The following is a 20125-nucleotide window of genomic DNA, read 5'->3' as shown; positions in this document are numbered from 1 at the left end:
GATAGGAACAAGAATGCTATACTCAATGGGAAGCAGAAGAGGAGAGGAAGGTTGCCTGGTCGGAGGGAGGGAGAGGAGAAAAGGAAGAAGGTTGACGTGAAGCACAGGTGAGGAGCCACCAAGGAGAGGAGGGATTGACGTCGGCTGAACGTCTGAGGAGGGTGAGCCGAGGCCGCTCGCTTTTGTTGTGCCTCTGGGCCGGGCACTTTTAACCGGCCGCCGTCCGTTACGGTTACACTCGGTGCTTTTCCCATCCGATCTCGGAATATAACTTGGTTCTTCGCTGCTGGTGACGGGGTTCATTCTATGTGCTATTCTTGCATGATACTGGCGCTTTTCGGCCATTGCTAACACACTGCCCTGCGGTTTCCAGCCTCCCCGGAATGCCTCCTTTCCCCGCACCACGGCTCCAGCTCTCTCGGCCCATCTCAGCCAAAACCCCTGCCATTGACCCAATTGGTTCCAAGCAGCTCTCAAAACCGCCGTCTGTTCACTATTTCAACCGGAGCGAAAATAAATACAACTAACTCTTTGCCACGGTTCACGGAATACCGAATTCCTCCTCGCCGAAAGTTCCACGGTCGGCCGGGAAGGATGGGTCCCGCGGCTAAGTAACTCGAAAGCATGTGCCTTCACGGACTAGATTCTCGCTTGTCTGTCTCTTGCAATGATCTGATAATCTCGCCATAAACCGCCTTGGCGAACAGAGGAGGAACGGCATTTCCAATATGCTGTCGTGCATCCTGTTGAAAGCGGAAGCTTATCGGAAACGTCTGTAAACACGCATACTCTCGAGTTGTGAAGCCACGCTCTCCAGATGGGTGATAGTTATCACCGCCTCCGCAGGTTATGGTCTTAGCGGGCCGGTCTCCATCGTAAGGCACTTTGTTTAGGGCTCTTGCGTTTTCCACATCGTGATCCGGAGCACCAGCGGGAATGTTGGAAATAACCCGGTTGATCGTTGCCATCTCGCGCAAGCCAGTATCTGGCAGGCCGTGTGTCGCTCGTGGTAGCAATGGAAGGGTTTCACCCGGCCTAATTAGTATCATGATTATCAGCAAATGCTCTGTTATAGATGATGCCAAGCAAGTAAAGCAGACATACCCAGAAGCAATGACAACCAGCCTCTTTCGTATCTGGGGGACACCATAGTCCATGCATTTCAAAACCGCCCAGCGAACGGAATATCCAATATCAATAAAGTCACGGATCACTCCAAAGAAGGTTTCCTTGTGTCGCTCGCAGAGGCCGCTTGTCTCCTCCATCGTATGGACTCTAGGTTTTGCTTTGCGAATAAGGTCTCCACAAGAAAAAATGCATGCTGAGTTAGCATCATCATTAGGCCCGGCTATTGTATGTGCTGGAGACCATGTTTGGCATGGTGGTGAGCCATGGGTAATATCTACCCGAAGATAATCTTCGTTGTTAGTCAGGAAGCTAAATATATCACTGTTTTCGCATTCAACAGTAGGGAAGTTGAGTCGGTATGTTGCTGCAGCATTCTGTGACTTATCAAATGCCCATTTTATATGTAAACCGGCAGTTTGAGCGCCACAAGAAACGCCTCCGGCACCACAAAACCCGTCACCAAAGGTATATTTTCGACATATTAGATCTTGCTGCTCGGGATTTTCGATATCATCCAGTATAACAACTGGTGATTGATATTCTTTACTGCCAAATAAAGGAGTCCCTCCTCGCCACGAGCGCCGCAAATCTGCTGGAAGGGTGCGGGATCCGGTGTCTGCTTCCTCGTATGTTAAATATTCGACTGATGTAGTTTCTTTGCGGAGAATTTCTTTCAGGCGGCAGACTAAGTATTTTGAACCTATCCTCTGCTGATCTGGACCGTGGTTTGTAAAGCAAATTGAAATAAAGCGTCGAACAAGCTCCAAGGGGATATCAGCAGATTCATTCGCAATCCAAACCAATTCATTATTCCACTGGGGAAGATAAGTGCCAATATGATCCTTGACTTTAAGTAGTCGGCGACCTTGGAAATAGATTTCACCCTTCTCATTCTCCCATATAGAATATATGCGAAGAAATGTATCATCATGAAGTTCGACTGATTGGCCCGGCTTATAAACAATCCCGTCTGAAATTGCCTCTTCCAGATACTTTCTGTTAGAGGGTTCTGACCGAGCAGGAGAGCCAGGGGCATGTTGTAAGTGAAGCCCGTTTTCAAGCAACACTTCAAGGCACTCATCTGTAATGTAATCGCCATTAAATATGTCTGATTCTGTAAGGTCGACAACTTCCTGAGGTAACGAGGTGAAAGGAGTTGCTGTACGAGTGTATTGGCGCAAAAAGTAGGAGCTGCTAGAGCTAGAATCGTTCTCTATTGTAACACTTCTTGCTTCATGGTCGAGTGTATCGCTACTCGCACTGCTGACATTATCGTCAACCAGTATAATATTGTCTGGGTCGTCCATGTTTAGAGGAGGGAACAAAAGAGAATAGGGAAGGAGAGGAAAGAAGAGAATGTGAGAGATGAAAAAAAGAGAGACTAGAAGAAGAGAGACGAGAAGAGAGATGAAAAGAGACGAGAAGAGGATAGGTGAGAAGAGGATAGGTGAAAAGATGAGAGTGAAATATGGTAGGGAGAGTAAGGAAGTAAGTAATGGGTAGAAGCGTTGAAGGTAGTGGATAGATGGCCTTCGTTGGTAAGATAGTCTGTTTGCAACCAATTCTTGCATTCAAACAGAGTACATGCATTGCATCTCTGAAGGAGAATGGCCCCTTCAGGACACATAAAATAGTTACAGGAAGCATGGCCTATTAGTAGCCAGACATCATTCCCGTCTGAAGCTAAGTGAATGATTCAGGAAACAACAAAGTAAAAGTGAAGCTATACAAAGTCTGGAGGGCATTAAGAGTATTGAGTATCAACAAACTTGCCCCGCGCCAACATGGCCCATCTCCTAATAAGATCCATTCCTTCGTTTACCCTCACCTTTGCCCCTCAATAATTTGACTCTGTTTTTTATCTTCACAGCATAACTCTCTCGAGTTATGCACAGGACTAGAGACAAATGACTAAGCATCCGGTCTTCTGCCGAACTTCTGGGTCACGCGTCTTGTTGTGGTTTAGCGGGGAAAATTTCTTTGGAGAAGATGGATTAAAAAACGACGAGATCAAATTCTCCTCTTCCTCTCCTCCTAAGACTCTTCTTAGCCATGTGCTCTCTTGCCCCTCCTATCCCTCCTATCCCTCCGTGGTCCTGAGTCCTGACCCTGGGCTTCTTTCCTGTCCCAGGTCCCTTTTTCCAGAGCATTCCGTCTCCCCTGTTATGTCTTCATAGCAGAGTTCCAACTCCGACGTCGCTCCCTCAACCAACTTTGGTTTTTTTCCCACCATACCCCACCACACGTTGTGCTCAGGATCTGCCCCTCTGCCTCCTCCTGTAAGTGTATTTGGGCCTGGTTTCGGGCATTTTATTCTTCGCTCTCCTCCTTTATGATGATCTTTCCGTTTTTTTTATAGATGTTAGACTTCCTAAGCATTCTTGCGGACACTTTCCGGTCTGACCATAGCTATATTATTTTGCTCTTCTCTTCAGTGGCTTGAGCTGTGTTCATTTTGCTGACAATTGTACCGGCTCGCAGTAATACTATCAGTTAGGCAAGATGTGTGGTATTATTGCCTTGATACAGGCGAACCCCAGCTCCTCCGCCGCCATTGACCTCCATGAGGCCCTGTACCTTTTACAACGTGAGTTTCTGATATAGTTCTACGACGCTTGGAGTGAATGGTATAACTGATTTGCATTCGTGGTTAGATCGAGGTCAAGATGCTGCTGGGATCGCAACATGCGCCGCAGGTGGTCGTATCTTCCAACTCAAAGCCAACGGAATGGCCGCCAAGGTTTTCAATGACGGCGCAAGGGTGGCAGACCTCCCAGGTTACATGGGAATCGGTCACCTGAGGTATCCTACTGCCGGTAGCAGTGCAAATGCTGAGGCTCAGCCCTTCTACGTGAACAGCCCGTACGGCATTTGCCTCGCCCATAATGGAAACCTCATCAACGCCCCCGAACTAAAGAGACACTTGGATTTCGAGGCTCACCGTCACATCAACACTGAAAGTGACAGCGAGTTGATGCTGAACATCTTTGCTGATGAGCTGAGTGAGACCAAGAAGGCGCGTGTCAACCAGGAAGATGTCTTCGCCGCGTTGAGCAGAATGTATCAACGGTGTGAAGGCGGCTGGGCTTGCACCGCAATGCTAGCAGGTAAATCTTTCCAACGCTCGTGTTATGCGATCAAGTTGCTTACTCCGTTAGGTTTTGGTATCTTGGGTTTCCGCGACTCATATGGTATTCGTCCTCTGGTCCTTGGCTCCAGACCCTCGCTTGATGGTCCGGGCACGGATTTCATGATGGCATCTGAGTCTGTTGCTCTACACCAGCTTGGATTCACTGATATCCGTGATATTCAGCCCGGTGAGGCTGTTTTGATTGAGAAGGGTGGCAAACCTGTCTTCCGTCAAGTAGCTCCCCGCAAAGCGTACGCTCCAGACATCTTTGAGTACGTATACTTTGCCCGGCCTGATTCCGTCATCGATGGTATCAGCGTCTACCGCAGTCGTCAACGGATGGGTGATCACCTTGCCGCGAGGGTCCTCCAGGCCCTCGGCCCGGAGGTAGTCAAGGACATTGACGTCGTCATCCCTATTCCTGAGACGTCGACAACTTCTGCTGCTGCTGTTGCCCGGTATCTCGACAAGCCTTATTGTCAGGGCTTTGTTAAGAACCGCTACGTCTTCCGTACCTTCATCATGCCGGAACAAAAAACTCGGCAGAAGGGTGTGCGCCGTAAGCTGAATGCTATGCAAGCCGAGTTCAAGGACCGAAATGTCCTTTTAGTCGATGATAGTATCGTGCGTGGAACAACGAGTAGGGAAATTGTCACCATGGCTCGTGAAGCCGGCGCGAAGAAAGTCTACTTTGCCAGCTGCGCTCCAGAAATTACGTATGTCAAACCTATTATTTCATTCCTCCTGATCTTTCCAGTTGCTAACTTCCGGCAGTCACGCACATATCTATGGAATTGATCTTGCATCCCCTCACGAACTAGTTGCACACAACCGGGACGCTGCGACGATCGCTAAGCTCATGGGTGCGGACAGTGTTATCTTCCAAACACTAGATGACCTGAAGGGTGCTTGCGCTGAAATCGCTCAGGAGAACGGGTTAGAAGAACCGCGCAACTTCGAAGTTGGCGTTTTCTGTGGCAGCTACGTTACTCCAGTTTCAGCAGGCTACTTTGAACACCTGGAGAAAATTCGGGGTGAGGGCCGGAAGATCAAAGCAGTCGATCGTGCCAAGGAGGCCGTCACGCACGGTTTCGCTAGCGAGAAAGACTTCCAGATTGCTGCCAATGGTGTCAAGGTGTCCAACAGCGGTGACCTTGTACCTGCTGGGGATCCCAGTGAATCGGATGTGCCCAAGGTCAGCATCCCCAGCAGGCCGCGTCAGCACGAGGAGGAAGAGCCTCCCAAGGTCAAAGACCGAATGGACATCAGCATCCACAACATTGGCGATCACCACTAGTCAAATCTCTAATCGCCGCCCGCCCCGTCCGGGGTATCTTTGAAATCTGGAGTCTTGGAGTTTTGAGAGCTAGATAAAAGGTTACGGAGGAGGCCATTTAACGATATTTCAAATCTACGAAAGATATGACTAGAGATGTACCTACGAATATTTCCATTTCTACCCCATAGAGAAATAAAAAATAGAGAGGTTGATGCCTACACTGCTTGCCTTGGAATCATGTGACGATGATATGGATGGAAGTACTAATTATCGGATTGGTTCTACAAACCATTTTCCCTGCACCAACTTCCATCATCTCTAATCATTTTTGTCGTTCGTTTGCAACCTACCCAAATTGAACTTAATTTACCGTTCAGGAATCGCGGGATTCTCGCTTGCGTCATTGCCTTTTCTTTTTCTTCATTTCAGCATCTCGTCCTCCTGCGACTATCATCAGTTCAAATGGCCCGTACTACCCGTTCTAGAGTGGTTCGAGAGACTGTATTACCCGCAGCTGATTTGGGGCAAATTGCATCTCAAATGCAAGATACAGCTGTTGATGGCCCGTCATCTCAGCCCTCCAGAAGGGTCACGCGATCAAGAACCACACCACGGCAACAGTCTGCTGCAACATCCCAGACGGACTCTACAAGCGAACCACAAAAGAAACCGAAACATTCCAGGAAGAGGCGAGCTGCTCCAATACCCAGTGATGTCAACGAACTCCCTCACAATCTCGGTTCAGTGCCTACACTTCGCGAGGACGATGGCCAAATCAACACCAAGCCCAAGACGGAAATCAAAAGAGAGGCTGTAGATCCTCTTGCAGATGGCCTGCTGGAAACAGTCGACAAAACCGCAGAGGCCCTTGCAGAACCTCCAACAGAAAAGAAGAAGCGAGCAAAAAAGGCCACCTATGGACTGACGCCTGGCATTACTCCCTTCCCCGACTGGAGCCGTCCAACCCCAGAGGAATGTGAAGAGGTCAACAGGCTTTTATCCAGCATCCATGGGGAAATTACTCCGCCTGAAACTATCCCTGAACCGTCGCTGACCGTTACTGGTTGTGGCGAGGTGCCATCTGTGCTTGATGCCCTTATCCGCACTCTACTTAGCGGGGCCACAACTGGAAAAAACTCTGCTATGGCGTTTAACGGCCTCGTTCAGAAATTCGGTGTTCTTAAAGATGGAATTGGGAAGGGGAGCGTGGACTGGGATGCCGTTCGCCGCGCATCGGTGAAAGATGTGTATGAGGCGATTAAGGCGGGTGGGTTGGCTGATATCAAGAGCAAGAATCTAAAGGCGATACTGGATATGGTCTACAAGGAGAATCAAGAACGACGGGATATTTTTATCAGAGGCGAAAACGGCGACGAGTCGTTCAAGCCACTCATTGAAAAGCCCGAGGGTGAAAAGAAGTACGAGATTGCATGTGCGGATCAGAACATCCTCTCTCTCAACCATCTACACAGTTTCAAAACTCAAGACGTCATGGAAGAACTGGTGAAGTATCCGGGAATCGGACCCAAGACTGCAGCTTGCGTCTCGCTGTTTTGCCTAAAGAGACCATGTTTTGCTGTTGACACCCATATCTTTCGCCTATCCAAGTGGCTCAACTGGGTGCCCCCGGACAAGGCGACAGAAATCACGGCTTTCAGTCATCTGGAGGTACGGATCCCAAATCATCTCAAGTATTCGCTTCATCAGCTTTTTATCCGCCATGGGAAGTCATGTCCCCGGTGTCGAGCAATCACGGGGCAATCCTCCGCTGGTTGGGACGAAGGATGTGTGATAGATCATCTTGTGACAAGGACGGGGAAAAGAAAAGGCGCGCCTGTTAAGGTAGAGAAAGCGAGTAAGAAGTCTAAAAGCAGTCGTAAGTCGAAATGATCAAGTACCTCTTCAGATATATATCTAGGCCAGAAGCGCACGTCCAAGGTGTATACAGGATCATGTCACACATTACTAGACCACCTATACAAGTAATGATTAAATTTATTAATTCTAATTGCAACTTTGCTATCCCCACGAAATAAATACTAATAATTTTAAATGAAGCTGTCAAACATAGACCAATCGCGGGCACGTGCCCGGCGCATCGGAGGTGCAGATCAAAAACATCGAACCACTTTTTGGTCTCGAGTCCCCTTTCCCTTGCAATTCCTCCAACGCCGGCCTCACACAAGCCTTTCCGCCAAATCGCTCTTGTGTGCGCGTCAAAATGGAGTGTTTAACTCCGTACATTCCTCCGGCCCTCCTGCCACTCGCAGAGCAAATCCAGAACCAAACCCACGCGCTCGGTATCGCTGCCCTTTCCCTCAGCGCCGTGCTCCTAGGCTACCTCTTAGTTGCATGTAGCAGGGAGTCGCCCGCGTCATTCACTGTGTCCAACCCACCCGAGATTAGCGATGACTGGACCGGAACAAAATGGGATGATCTTCCGGAGGGGAGTGAAGAGAAGCGAGTAATTGAGGGACAGATTCGCGGGGTGAGTTTCGCCCAAATTACGTCCCGAATTCCATTCGCTAGCTGCTTTCCTCCCTTCGAATTGAGCTAACCTGTTACATGTGTATAGCAATGGAACGAGAACCTGATTATGAGCTATTGCCCCGCAGACGGACGAGTACTTGGTACCGGGATCAAGCCTGCGACGCCAGACGATGTTGATCGGGCCGTAAATGCGGCGAAGAGAGCGCAGGAACAATGGGCCAGCACTACCTTTGCGGAAAGACGGAGGGTGCTGAAGACTTTGCTAAAGTATGTTTTGTATTATGGCGACCCTTGTCCATGGGATTGGAATTGACGATCCGCTTTCGCAGATACGTACTGGAACACCAAGATGAAATCGTGATCGCTGCCTGTCTGGACTCTGGAAAAACTAAAGTCGACGCAACATTCGGTGAAACGCTCGTAACTGCAGAGAAACTGAAATGGACAATTGATCACGGTGAAAAGGCACTGATCCCGGACTCGCGACCTACGAATTTCCTGATGATGTATAAGAAGAACCAGGTCATCTATGAGCCTCTTGGTGTTGTATCGGCATGTGTTTCGTGGAACTACCCCTTCCATAACTTCATTTCGCCGGTGATCAGTGCAATATTTGCTGGTAACGGAGTTGTGGTGAAGCCTTCTGAGCAGACTGCGTGGTCGTCCGCCTATTATTTGGAAATTATCCGGAGCGCCTTGGAAAGCTGTGGCCATTCTCGTGATCTCGTTCAAAGCGTTGTCTGTTTGCCCAAGGTTGCGGATGTGTTGACTTCTCACCCCGGTATCTCCCAGATGACTTTCATCGGCTCGAAGCCAGTGGCGCACAAGGTCTGCGAGTCTGCAGCAAAGGCATTGACACCTGTAACGGTCGAACTAGGTGGAAAGGACCCGTCTGTTATCTTGGATGATAGCAGGACTGTCGGGGAAGTGTCCTCTATTGCTTCAGTTCTCATGCGTGGTGTCTTCCAATCTGCTGGCCAAAACTGTATCGGCGTGGAGCGGGTTATTGCTCTCCCTGGTGTCTACAGTAAACTCCTAGAGATTGTATCTTCACGCATCAAGACTCTACGCCTAGGCTCAATCCTCCTAGATACCAAACCCAACAATCCCCACGGGAAGCCCGGCGCCCCCGACGTGGGTGCCATGATCTCCCCGGCCTCATTCGCTCGCCTCGAATCCTTGATTGACGACGCAGTGAAACAAGGCGCCCGTCTAATCACGGGTGGCAGACGTTTCGCCCACCCACACCACACTCTCGGCCACTACTTCGCACCCACCCTTATCGCAGACGTCACCCCGTCCATGCAGATCGCGCAAACCGAGCTCTTCGCCCCCGTCTTTCTCATGATGCGCGCTACCTCTGTGTCAGACGCCATTGAGATCGCCAATTCCACAGACTACGGTCTCGGTGCATCCGTCTTCGGCTATAACACCCGCGACGTCAATGCATGTGTACGCGGCATCAAAGCCGGCATGGTTTCCGTCAACGACTTCGGAAGCTATTACGCCGTGCAACTGCCGTTTGGTGGAATCAAGGGGTCTGGATACGGTCGTTTTGCTGGTGAAGAGGGTCTCCGCGGCGTGAGTAATATCAAGGCGGTTTGTGTGGATCGGTTTCCGAGGGTCATGGCTACTCGCATCCCCCCGAGAGTTGACTACCCTATCCAGAAGGGTGATAGTGATAAACAGAATGGGAAGGGCGCGTTCGAGATGTGCAAGGGGGTTGTTGAGACAGGGTACCAGCTTACGCTTGCCGGACGAGTGAAGGGAATCTTCAGGTTGTTGGGAAATATGTAAACATTCATGGCTTCGACACTGTACTTTACGACCACATAAGTTAATTTAATAAATCCAATACATGGATAAGCCACATGCAATAAAATCCCTCAAGACCAACTCTCTTTATTAGCTATTACGATTACAGGCCGGGGCCAAATCCCATGATCTCTCTCTATATTAGTCTTCCCTGTGCCAGGAATCCTTAGAATCCCAAATATCAACCCCATCCAACAACGCCAACGACATGCCAGCAAGCTGATGCGAAGTGATATGGCAATGCAACAGCGACGCCATCTTCCCCGTAACAAAATACCTCACGACAACCCACGCACCCTCCGACACTCTTGAGTCAAAAAAGTTCGTGACAAAGGTATCTCTCAACGCAGCTCTCTTGTCTATAAAGAAGAACTCGGGCTTCTCGGCCTCCGCCTGCGTAACATTATCCCATTTGAATTTCCCAGTCCCGGTACCGATGATGTACGCTCGGTTCCCGTGCTTGTGGATCGGGTGAGGCGGGTGGATGGGGTCGTGCTGGCTGGCTTCGATTTCGAGGATGATGTCGACCCAGGTGTTGTTTTTGGTGCTGAAGACGTATTTCGGTGCTATAACCTTGAGGGGGTCAGATTCAAAGAGGAGGGGTGTTGAGTCGGTCATTTCAGTCTCGTAAAGGACGTGGTTGGCGAGTGACCAGGCCCAGGAGTGCCCAACACGACTCATCGCCGTGCGGAGTGTTGTCGAGACCTCCGACGATGGAGGCGGCGGCGGAACACCGAACGGCGGGAGATTCTCTGTGAAGAGGAGCTTGCGGACGTCTGCGGTGGTATTCTGGCCCCCGTAGTTCATGTATCCCTGAGTGCGTGGGCCAATGGAGGACTTAAAGGGAGGCTTGTTCAGGTTCGACTTGTCCTGGCACGCGTAAGATAGGTAGGCGTATGTGCTTATGACTTGGTCGCCACCGTCGACTGAGATGCGGATGGCGTAGTCGCCTGGCTGTTGGTTGAGCTTGATCATGGCCGAATAGCGGGCTCCGCTGTAAATAGCGATTATCTCGACCTCGCGCGGTTCAACGAGTTGGCCATCGACTTCGTAAACCCACATCGGATGATTGTCCACGGAGACTGTGATTCCTTTTTGCGGTGAAGCGTTGACGAAGTTCAGGCTTGCCCAGCCGTTTTTCTCGGGGTTGACTGTGATGACTGGTGTTTCGCTGGTGGACTCGGTACAGTTCCATACAACAGGGCCGGGGACCGCGGAGAGGTTCCAGTTGCCCCAGTCGCCTTGGACGTTGAAGAGGTCTGGTTGGAGGCAGCTATGCTCATACATATAAGTGTCTTGTGTGTTTTTGAATGGGAGAGGCATACATACCCCTTCTCGGTAAGGTTCGAACCCTCAAGAACAGCTTGGATCCCAGGATCGCTCACTGATTCGAGGTATTCGTGTCCAGGGCACCAGACTGACCCATGTCCGTTAACTATGAGGCCATCCACACAACTAGTTTTTCGATCTTGGTTAATCCGTGTCCCCAAACAACGAAGATGCACATACAAGACATTGTACCCAGAATCAAGCGCAACTTGGCGATACTCCTCCGAAGTGAGATACGTCCAGTCTGTAACAAGAACCAGATTGGGATTGTCCTCTGCCACCTTCATTTGCTTCAGCTCATTTGGATCTTGCGTGATTGCCGAGTAAGGTCGTGGAGCATCCGGTTTGCGGCTGCAGACTCATGATTAGTGGCAATGCTCTGCCTAGAAATAGGATTGTGGAGAATTGGACGTACCGGATATACATCGCCCCTATCTGCCCATCCTGCATGACTCCCTTGTAATGGGAATGGTACCAATATGTACCAGCAGGGTATGCTCTGAATCGATACACATAAGTGTCCCCGGGTTCAATGGGTGATTGTGATAGACCTGGAACTCCATCTGACCACGGCGTCTCTCGCATTCTACAACAGAAGCGTGTAAGAAGGGTCTAGTATACTTATGCCTGTGCGCAAAATGATATAATATGGGACTGCAGTACGTACTCTATACCATGCCAATGAACTGTTGTATTGAAGGGGAGTTTGTTGGTGACAAGAACCTATCAGGCCAATTAGTCCCATTCTTCTTATCATTTAGATCTCTATGTAGATAGGGTTAGGCTGTGTTGGTACCTCGACAACGTCGTCCTCATCAAAGACCAAATCGGGTCCAGGGAATTCTCCATTGGTGAAGACCATGTCGCGTTCCTGGCCGCCATTTGGAGATCCTTTTGCCCATGTCAACTCAAGGGTTTTTTGCACGAGTTTGGCGTGCGAAAGGGCGAAATTCAGCGCCAGGAGCGGGTAAGTAATGGTGGAGAGACGCATGGCTGGAGCCTTCGAGGAACAGAAATACGATTGAGTTTAGGGTCGTGGATCATCGTATTTGTTATGTGGGTGCGCGTCTTAATATACAGGTTTTGTTGGCATTCCCAGGATGTGTTGTTAGAATGCAAGACGATGGCCGAGAGACGCTCTCAGCCAAGGGGGCATAATTTGGCTTTTTGAACTTATTGAAGACTGTCATATACTATTGGCAGATCGACACAGGTGTACATTCTTCGTAAATCTAATACGTATATTTGGAATGCTGGGCCCCCCAACAAATAACTAATATGCCTCCTTGGGCATGGTGCCATTGGACACACGAGGTTGGATATTTCTTCCATTGAAGTCGACCCTTTCAAAGCTGGGAGTAACATGGTAAATTCGGTCGAACTCAACCTTTCACGACCCATTCACTTGAAAAGTCATAGGGCGACTCACCCATCCACCTATCCAGTTCCTCCAGCCCCAGAACATCGCGAAGATATCGAAGTGCTATCGGAAGCTGTGCAGCCATGCCACCGAGGTAAAATATTGGCCCATTAACAGGGTCATTATTTGCCGCCTTGATCCGCTCCGGTAGCTGAAGCATGAAATCCAGTAGCCACGACCCAAATGAGCCATCCAATTCCATTGCCCACTGCGTGATCTCCGAGTCATCTGCAGGAAGGGACTCGGCACTGGTGCGGAGTAGAAGTTGAAAGAAGTTCGGGTCATCGCGCGCAACGCGGACAGCAGTACGAAAATGTTCCGGTGGTATCGTATATGGAAGAGTTTGGGTTGCTGACGTGTTCTCACTGCGGAAGGTGTACTCATCGATTTTGAGGAGAATCGTTAACGCGTCAGCGTGACGCTCTATCAAAGCCGTGTGGATACCTTGCTGGATTGCTTCGCGAGAAAAAGAGATGTCGGTCGACGCTACATCCGAGCGGTTAAATCCACTGGCCATGCGAACGATCTCGAGGAAACGAACGTGGTTGTCGCTAAAACCCGCCGACGTGCCGCTCAAAAGTTTGTCGGGAATTCCCAAGATACCAATAATTGGATGGATTATTTGCTGCTCTGTTTCAAAACATGTAATAGTTATCGACACAAATGGCGTAATCGACAACGTGTAGTGGTTTTCGCCCTTATCGGTGCCCTTGAAGCTGCATGTATCGTTTTTCTGGGCCAACAGAAGACGAAGATTATCCAGTGTATCACTGCTCATCTGAAAGCTTCCGTTGAGCCAATGTCGCTGAACAGTCAAGCGCATCAGGTCTGGAAGATAGGACAGTAGTCGCTCAATGGTACACCATCGGCAACGAAGGACGTTGGTTTGAAGATGCTTGCGCTCATTCCGCAGCAACGGCACATAATCCAACGGTCTCAGTAGTCGCAGTATCTCTTTTTCACTGGTAACTGCAGCTGCAAGTTCGGGTGTACTTGGGCTTGTTTCTGGTGTCGCTGGCGTGAGCAATCTTTGCGCGTATGAATCGTCCCAGAGTGCCAGCAGCGTCAGCGCGCGGTAAACTCGCTCGCTAGAAACAGCGGCAGAAATAGACTGTGAGCATCGTGGCAGATTCACATTCAGGGAGTACAGGAAAATCTTCTCGATCAGCTCCACCGGAAGAGACTCCAGCCTGGATAGTTTGTTTCGAGGTTTCGGCGGCGGCGGTCGAGCCACGAGGAGCCGGGCCCGCTTAATCCCTGAAGACTGAGATCTGATATGCTTTGCCTGTAGCGATAGCATGGGTCTTCCACCCTTCGGTCCAGATGCTATCGGCTTGGGGACGCCATCACTGGCGGCCCAAGGTCTCTTCCTGCGCCCGCGTGTCCTAATCGGCGTGAGCATGCCTTGCTAGAGTCGTCATGCCATTTCAAATATCAGTACAAAGCATGACTAGTATCCCCGCCCTTTGAGTGCTTGGTGTGGACGGTAGAGCTCTCGCCAACTAACACTGGGAGATAGAAAACAGATGCGTCCCGAAAAGGAAATTAGGGCTTGTCAGGTGACAGCTCCATTGAGATATCCTGCAGCCCTAGGCACTAGCCCTTTTTGGATGACGTTTCGTGACGTCACACATATCAAATTGCAAACACCACCAAGACCATTGTGAATTGGTAGATGGCGCAGATCAGCATTTCAAAGGCGTTTTAGTGGCATTTTCAACGTCTCCCGCGCCGGAATTAACAGCCATGTCATGTTGCATGGGTCCCACAATGCCCTGCATGATTCGGCCAAAGGTCGCTCAGGACCGGATTGAAGGCGTCGCTATGACGGAATCAAGCCACACATTTCAGGTTCAGGGTTGAGGTACAGGTTTCTCCATATCACTTCCTTTGCAGTAGTGACCAACGACATATCGTCATTTCTCCTTCATTGTCTATACTAGCCCTTGCCTATCACATTCAACGTCATCCTTCATTTAATAGGATTGCTCTATATATATCCCCCTCAAATAGTATATATATACCTCAAACGCTCGAACTTTCACAGCTACCACCATGCTTCCTTACGAACAATCAACACATTCTGTTGCATCTTCAAGCTCCTCAAACAATAATATCACCTCTACAAATAGCTCTCAGCCACTCTCTCCGAGCTCCAAGTCTCTGAAATAGAAATAAACTACCACCAACTCAACTTTCAAAATGGGCGCAGTCTTTTCTTGTGTATGTCAATTCATTCTATTATACGTTTCCTCTGAACTCCCTTTCTAACTTATCCGTTACAGATAGCGGACCTCTTCCGCTCCATTGGTGCATGCATCATGGGCGTCGTGAACGCGATTGCAACCGGTATTAAGGTCGTCATCAACGGCATCGTCTCAGTCCTCGGCGTCCTCGTCTCTTGCCTTACGTGCGGATACTGCGGACGGAGAAGGCGGGGCACACGAGGGATGCATCATAGATCGCGGGCGGTTTATTAGCCCAGTCTGTCGTTAGAAAACTGCGACGGGCTTACGTATAGATCGGCATGATATGAGTGATGACTTGATGCCCTCTCTGGCTCTTTCTTCTTTTGAGCTTCCCTTTCATCGTTTCAAGTCTTGTATACATTAGTACCCTTGTTTTGCGCTGGAAACGCAATGGTTCTGGTTTGCTTTGCTTTATGGGAAGCGGGGATAATGGTTGTACGATATAATATCCTTTTCAGTCACTTTTGTTCAGGTCAATAGACATTTCAACGTCATCTTATGCCATCCCACCCGGATAATTTTTTTTTTCGTAGTTATTATTTACTTCAGCCAACCTTTTTCTAAGCCTATCAAAGATCATCACCATAGCCCAGTCAACCAAGTAGATTTCTTATCATGTGCATATCGTATTTGTCGACATGTGCATCTAGATAGTGGATCCATAGAGATGTACGAAAGCCTAGACCAGGCTCTATTTGACGGCAGCTTACATTAACTGCGGGAAAGCCATGCTCATATACGGCCACTCGGGGTTTACAGCATCGGTCCAAGATCTGGTACCGTGATGACTACAGGCTTACGATGCCACAAGCGATATAGCTGTGGTACTTGACATGGGCGCTTATCGAGGTGGGAAAGCGACCGTCTCACACAGTTGGGCGAGGGGCAAAACCGCTGTGGTTGAGAGGGCGATAAAACAGGTGGATGGCGGTGATTGACGCTGGCTAGGCGAGAACGTGGGTTTGGGTGTCGAAGGGCCAGTCCAAGGACAATGGATTAAAGGTCCCCCTAATTTGAGCATTGTCGGTTCAGAACGAGACAAGGTATAAACCCAATCCATAGCCAGTGTGGTCGATCGAGCAAGCGGTATAATATCCTCCACTTCAGCCACCAAACAGTGCATCCCAAGCACAACCATTCGCGAGGGGCAAAAAGAAAGATGAAGGAAGAAAATCAGGATGTGATTCTCATAATATTCCTGGATCTCTAGCAAACAGAAATTAAAGGTCCGAATGGCTCCGTTTCCGCCATCATGAATTCATTATTCATGGCGCCGCAATTCCCATCGGTAGGTATCCGTACAATCGAATATTTCCCCCATAACCATGCGCAATTGAAACCGAACCAGAACCCGAACTCGTCCTTCATTCTTCCATTTTTATTGCCTCCCACGTCGTTTCCACGTTCATCGCGTTTACCGGAGACGGCGAGCCTCACGTTCGGATTCGAGCAGGCAGAGGATGTCATCAACACGGACTGAAGAAAAATTCCCAATTAGCATGTCCCTTCACACAATTCATGTATTTCCTTCGACCATCGGATTGGTTTGTTCTGCAGGTCGCAAATAAAATATTGTAGACGTACCGGGTCCCTTGACGTTACGGATGATAGAACGGGTCTGGTCATCCATGAACTCGACGCGCACCTGGGTGACACCACCGCGAGAACCTATAAATCAAGCCCATTAGCCTCCATATCATTGTAATTCCCTCCCTGACCAGCAGCGCTCCCACGAGCATCGACATGTCGCAGCCGTAGTCGTCGCCGCCAGCCAGCCAGAGGCTCTTCATTGTATTGATCGAGGTTGCATACCGGTACGGCCAAGGACACGGGTCACCTTCACCAGCTTAGTGGGAGTCTTGGAAGCATCCATTTTGACAGGTAGGAAATCCGGGAAAGCTGGATTTGCTGAAATTGAACGAGGGAGGGTGGACGAGTTGAGGATGCGATGTCGTTGTCGGATTCCCGCTTTGGTCGGTATAGGTAGAAAATGTGCAAAATTGATTTTTAGTGCGTCGGGGCAGGGTTTGGGGGGCGGAACCCTCGGGAAAGGGCTGGCCTATCAGCGCCGAGGATTTGGTCCGGCCGACCAACCTTCCCATCTCGGTCTAAAGACAACCTCGACTCGACTTCAGTATATCGCGTCTGGATTCGAAGATATTGACCGGTCGGCGCCGTCTTATTTTCTGTGGCGCTCATTTAGAACATCCGTACATACTTATTGAAAAGAATAGATACAACGCGAAAGGCCCCCGCCGCGCCCTTCGCCCGTCCTTGCGACCTCGAAGTACATGGGCAGCTACCGACTCGAGGCTTGTCGATGTTATTTCTGACTTTATTATGAATTTGGGGGAATTATGGACTACATTCACAGCCAGTTATGCTACTGTACTGAGTTGCCCTCCCATCGCGGGATTGCTAAACAAGACCTCGAAGAGACGATGTGTTGTTTGATACCTTGATATACTTGTATCCGTACTTGTTGATGAACAAATAATGTAAACATGTTCATGCAAGTATAACAATATCATGACCAATTAAATTTACGGCTCAGTGGCCGATTTGTAGATTACAAGTCAATACCCTATTAACTGGTAAAATCCAAAGCATCAAACGTCAGCCCGACTAAGACCTTCTCATGACTACGATTTGATAGACTTCATATAACTTCTAAATTGAACAGGTTCTATACACAACCCGACAACCGAATCACACTGCCAGGTATAGAGCTAAATACGCTTGACTGGGAAGGAAATAGTTGTCGTGTGATGAAATTGGTCGAGGGATAAGGGTAACAAAAAGTGATACAAAGGGATGCGCTAATTTAAACGACAGACATGTCGCCGAAGCGTTCCTAAGTGAAACAGTCAGTAAATTGCGAAAAGTGGCAATAATATGGGTATGTAAATAGTGGAAACTAACCTTGTATCCGGCGGGCATCCATCGGCCCTTGGAGACAAGGGAGGCGGTCTTCTCGTCAATCTCGGGCTGAGCGGCAGCAACCTCGTCCTAAAGTGACCAAGTTAATAAATCACGCCCAGCAGTTCCAACAGTAATGTGACATATATAAGGAAAACATACAACAGTGAGTTCATCGAAGGGACGGGCGGTCTCGATATTCTCAAGGGTCTTCTCGAGGTTGCGGAGTTCAGCCTCAACCTTGCCCTTGGTCTGTTCAGCGCTCTGGACAGCCTGGGACTCGAAAGCATCAATGGCCTTCAGCTGGCGGGCAACATCGTAGGTGGCGGGCTTGAAGTTCTTGAACTGGTTCTCGAGCTCATCGACAACAGCCTGGTTCTTCAGGACGCTGCGGTAACGGGAGAAGTCGACGGTCTGGGGCTGCTCGGAAAGGAGCTGGACCTTGCGGCGCGCATCGTCGTTACGCTTCTTGAAAGCCTGGAGAGAAGCAGCGGTCTGGCCGCGGAGGCCGAGAGAGCTGGTCGTCTTGACCCAGTCGATCTTAAGAGCGGCGCTACGCTGTAAGCCGGGTGGTTAGCGAGCCCAATCCAACGCGATATAAGTAGAGAATGAAGGTGGGAGTATCAAAGCAACATACGGCAGCCATTTTGAGTGGTGGGGTAGAGGGGGGTTGGTTAAAGGAGACGTTTGACGTGCAAAGCTGGACGTTCCGGGATGAGGGTTGATTCGGCAAGGTTTGGGATGGGGGTAATCGTCACGTGACCATAATGTTCCCGTGTTCCGAATTGAGGCGAATACTTCATCATGAAAGTCGCGAAAGTGACATTAGTGATAGAATTTCAATAGGACTTGATTCGGCCTGGAATATTATTATTTGGAAAATATATTGGTCATATTCAGCGCTGTAAAAAAGGTGGCGGTTCATTCATTTTGCTTTTGGACTAAATGATTTACACTATGAAGCCGGACGGACATCCGAGGGAATATCAACCTGAATCCAAACCCGAAATACATTCGACCACACTGGCTAAAACACTCAGCCATTAACAGCGTACATTATTCGGTCCCAGCTTATATGCTGAGCGCCATGATTGAGTTGACAATATCGTTGTCGTTCTCCCGTAGAGCCTTGACGGCCTTCTTGCGGGAGACGTTGGCCTGTGCGACGACGAGGTCAATGTCCTTAGGCTCGAGACCGGTCTCGTCAACCTCCTCGCCATCATCCTCTTCCTCCTCCTTCTTAGCTTCCGTCTCGGGGGCCTTGCCCTTGCCCTTGTCGTGGTCGTGCTCGTGGTCGTGGCCGGCGTGGTCACCACCAGCAGCCTCAGCGGCAGCAAGTTGCTGAGCAGCGGAAGCCTGGGCTTGGGAGTTCAGGTCCTCGATCTTAGCCTCACCGAAGATACTGTTCCAATGGGTCAGCCGCTGACATCTCAGCCTCAATAGTTCGCGGGGCACATTGGCACGTACATCCAGGTGTTGCTGGAGGGAGAGCGGTAGACGTCGGGTTGGTTGACAACGAAGAGGATCTGAGCTTATAGTTAGCATATGGCTCCTGACTTGGGATTTCATCATTTCTTCTCGTCGACCGTCGCAGTGTCGTCACGAGCAGGAATGCGGGGAAGGCGAGCCGTACGTTCTTAGGTCTGCGGAGAGTGACACGAGTGATGCCGGGGACGTGCTTCAGGCCGAGCTTGCCAATGGCCTTACGGGCCTTCTTCTCGTTGCGAGAGTGGATGGTGACGGCAGCACCGCCGGGGATGGTGGCCTCCTCACCGGCCTCAGACTCAGAAGAGTCGCCGGCATCCTCAACCTGGGTCTTGGGAACCTCCTCGTCAGGGAGCTCTTCGATACGGGGGTCAGCCATTTTGTGATATAGGTAAGCCTAGATGGGCTGTAAAGTAAAAGGTTAGCGAGTGAGTTGTGACGTCTGGCCGCCTGGATGTTCGATTTTGGGTCTTGAATCGCTCGGTCTGGGTCGCCAAATCCCACAACCGCGGGGAATTTCGCCATGTCCAATTGAAAAATCCATATTCGCGGCCGCACAATTTATTTGAACATACCTGCGAGTAGGAAAGGGGTTTGTTGTAGATGATGGTGAGTTTTGGGCCTTGTTGCGGATGGAAAGACGCAGAGCTGTGTGATGCCGAAAATCGTTAGCGAGCTGATTGGACTCGGGACCCTCGCCCTGGAATCATGGAGAAGCGACGCAACTCCCATAAAACCATTGCAACATACAAACTACACAGCGGTCGCAAAATAGTCACAATTAAGGGATTCAAGAATTAAATTAATTTTAAATGATTTCATTTCACCACGATCATAGAATTATGGGGGATTGGTTCCTGCCCGCATAGTGGTAGATACAA

At 49.7% G+C, this 20125-nt stretch overlaps 9 protein-coding genes across 9 annotated transcripts; 3 read left to right on the top strand and 6 right to left on the bottom strand.

Annotated features, from left to right (window-relative positions):
* Positions 1 to 632: 632 nt before the first annotated feature.
* ASPVEDRAFT_86163 (DNA cytosine methyltransferase) lies at positions 633 to 2435 on the bottom strand (the record flags this gene model as incomplete). Its single annotated transcript, XM_040817800.1, has 2 exons — positions 633 to 1035; positions 1105 to 2435. 2 exons carry the CDS (start codon positions 2433 to 2435, stop codon positions 633 to 635), a joined length of 1734 nt encoding a protein of 577 aa, XP_040670543.1.
* Positions 2436 to 3630: 1195 nt separating this feature from the next.
* Positions 3631 to 7427, top strand: ASPVEDRAFT_136670 (uncharacterized protein; the record flags this gene model as incomplete). Its single annotated transcript, XM_040807317.1, has 6 exons — positions 3631 to 3715; positions 3783 to 4235; positions 4287 to 4974; positions 5033 to 5504; positions 5629 to 5635; positions 5995 to 7427. 6 exons carry the CDS (start codon positions 3631 to 3633, stop codon positions 7425 to 7427), a joined length of 3138 nt encoding a protein of 1045 aa, XP_040670542.1.
* A 331-nt stretch (positions 7428 to 7758) lies between these two features.
* Positions 7759 to 9824, top strand: ASPVEDRAFT_137105 (aldehyde dehydrogenase family protein; the record flags this gene model as incomplete). The annotated part of the gene is made up of 3 exons (XM_040807353.1): positions 7759 to 8025; positions 8113 to 8294; positions 8357 to 9824. 3 exons carry the CDS (start codon positions 7759 to 7761, stop codon positions 9822 to 9824), a joined length of 1917 nt encoding a protein of 638 aa, XP_040670541.1.
* Positions 9825 to 9983: 159 nt separating this feature from the next.
* Positions 9984 to 12162, bottom strand: ASPVEDRAFT_31215 (uncharacterized protein; the record flags this gene model as incomplete). Its single annotated transcript, XM_040810440.1, has 5 exons — positions 9984 to 11115; positions 11172 to 11522; positions 11587 to 11757; positions 11839 to 11894; positions 11968 to 12162. 5 exons carry the CDS (start codon positions 12160 to 12162, stop codon positions 9984 to 9986), a joined length of 1905 nt encoding a protein of 634 aa, XP_040670540.1.
* A 271-nt stretch (positions 12163 to 12433) lies between these two features.
* On the bottom strand, positions 12434 to 14173 carry ASPVEDRAFT_44304 (uncharacterized protein). Its single transcript, XM_040813028.1, has one exon. It carries the CDS (start codon positions 13991 to 13993, stop codon positions 12554 to 12556), a length of 1440 nt encoding a protein of 479 aa, XP_040670539.1. The 5' UTR covers positions 13994 to 14173; the 3' UTR covers positions 12434 to 12553.
* A 620-nt stretch (positions 14174 to 14793) lies between these two features.
* On the top strand, positions 14794 to 15071 carry ASPVEDRAFT_86158 (uncharacterized protein; the record flags this gene model as incomplete). The annotated part of the gene is made up of 2 exons (XM_040817799.1): positions 14794 to 14814; positions 14877 to 15071. The coding sequence occupies 2 exons, from the start codon at positions 14794 to 14796 to the stop codon at positions 15069 to 15071; spliced, it is 216 nt and encodes a 71-aa protein (XP_040670538.1).
* Positions 15072 to 16221: 1150 nt separating this feature from the next.
* On the bottom strand, positions 16222 to 16829 carry ASPVEDRAFT_44299 (40S ribosomal protein eS28). Its single transcript, XM_040813027.1, has 3 exons — positions 16653 to 16829; positions 16425 to 16508; positions 16222 to 16316 (listed from the first exon to the last, which is right to left on the bottom strand). Exons 1-3 carry the CDS (start codon positions 16711 to 16713, stop codon positions 16255 to 16257), a joined length of 207 nt encoding a protein of 68 aa, XP_040670537.1. The 5' UTR covers positions 16714 to 16829; the 3' UTR covers positions 16222 to 16254.
* Positions 16830 to 17292: 463 nt separating this feature from the next.
* ASPVEDRAFT_64094 (F1F0 ATP synthase subunit d) lies at positions 17293 to 18405 on the bottom strand (the record flags this gene model as incomplete). The annotated part of the gene is made up of 4 exons (XM_040815711.1): positions 17293 to 17694; positions 17763 to 17849; positions 17922 to 18317; positions 18397 to 18405. 4 exons carry the CDS (start codon positions 18403 to 18405, stop codon positions 17665 to 17667), a joined length of 522 nt encoding a protein of 173 aa, XP_040670536.1. The 3' UTR covers positions 17293 to 17664.
* Positions 18406 to 18616: 211 nt separating this feature from the next.
* Positions 18617 to 19887, bottom strand: ASPVEDRAFT_44298 (nascent polypeptide-associated complex subunit alpha). The gene is made up of 3 exons (XM_040813026.1): positions 19393 to 19887; positions 19227 to 19285; positions 18617 to 19161 (listed from the first exon to the last, which is right to left on the bottom strand). Exons 1-3 carry the CDS (start codon positions 19621 to 19623, stop codon positions 18831 to 18833), a joined length of 621 nt encoding a protein of 206 aa, XP_040670535.1. The 5' UTR covers positions 19624 to 19887; the 3' UTR covers positions 18617 to 18830.
* Between the last annotated feature and the right edge of the window lie 238 nt (positions 19888 to 20125).

This window comes from Aspergillus versicolor, assembly GCF_001890125.1.
Source record: "Aspergillus versicolor CBS 583.65 unplaced genomic scaffold ASPVEscaffold_8, whole genome shotgun sequence".
Classification (NCBI taxonomy): Eukaryota; Fungi; Ascomycota; class Eurotiomycetes; order Eurotiales; family Aspergillaceae; genus Aspergillus; species Aspergillus versicolor.
This window is presented reverse-complemented; position numbering and strand designations above follow the sequence as displayed.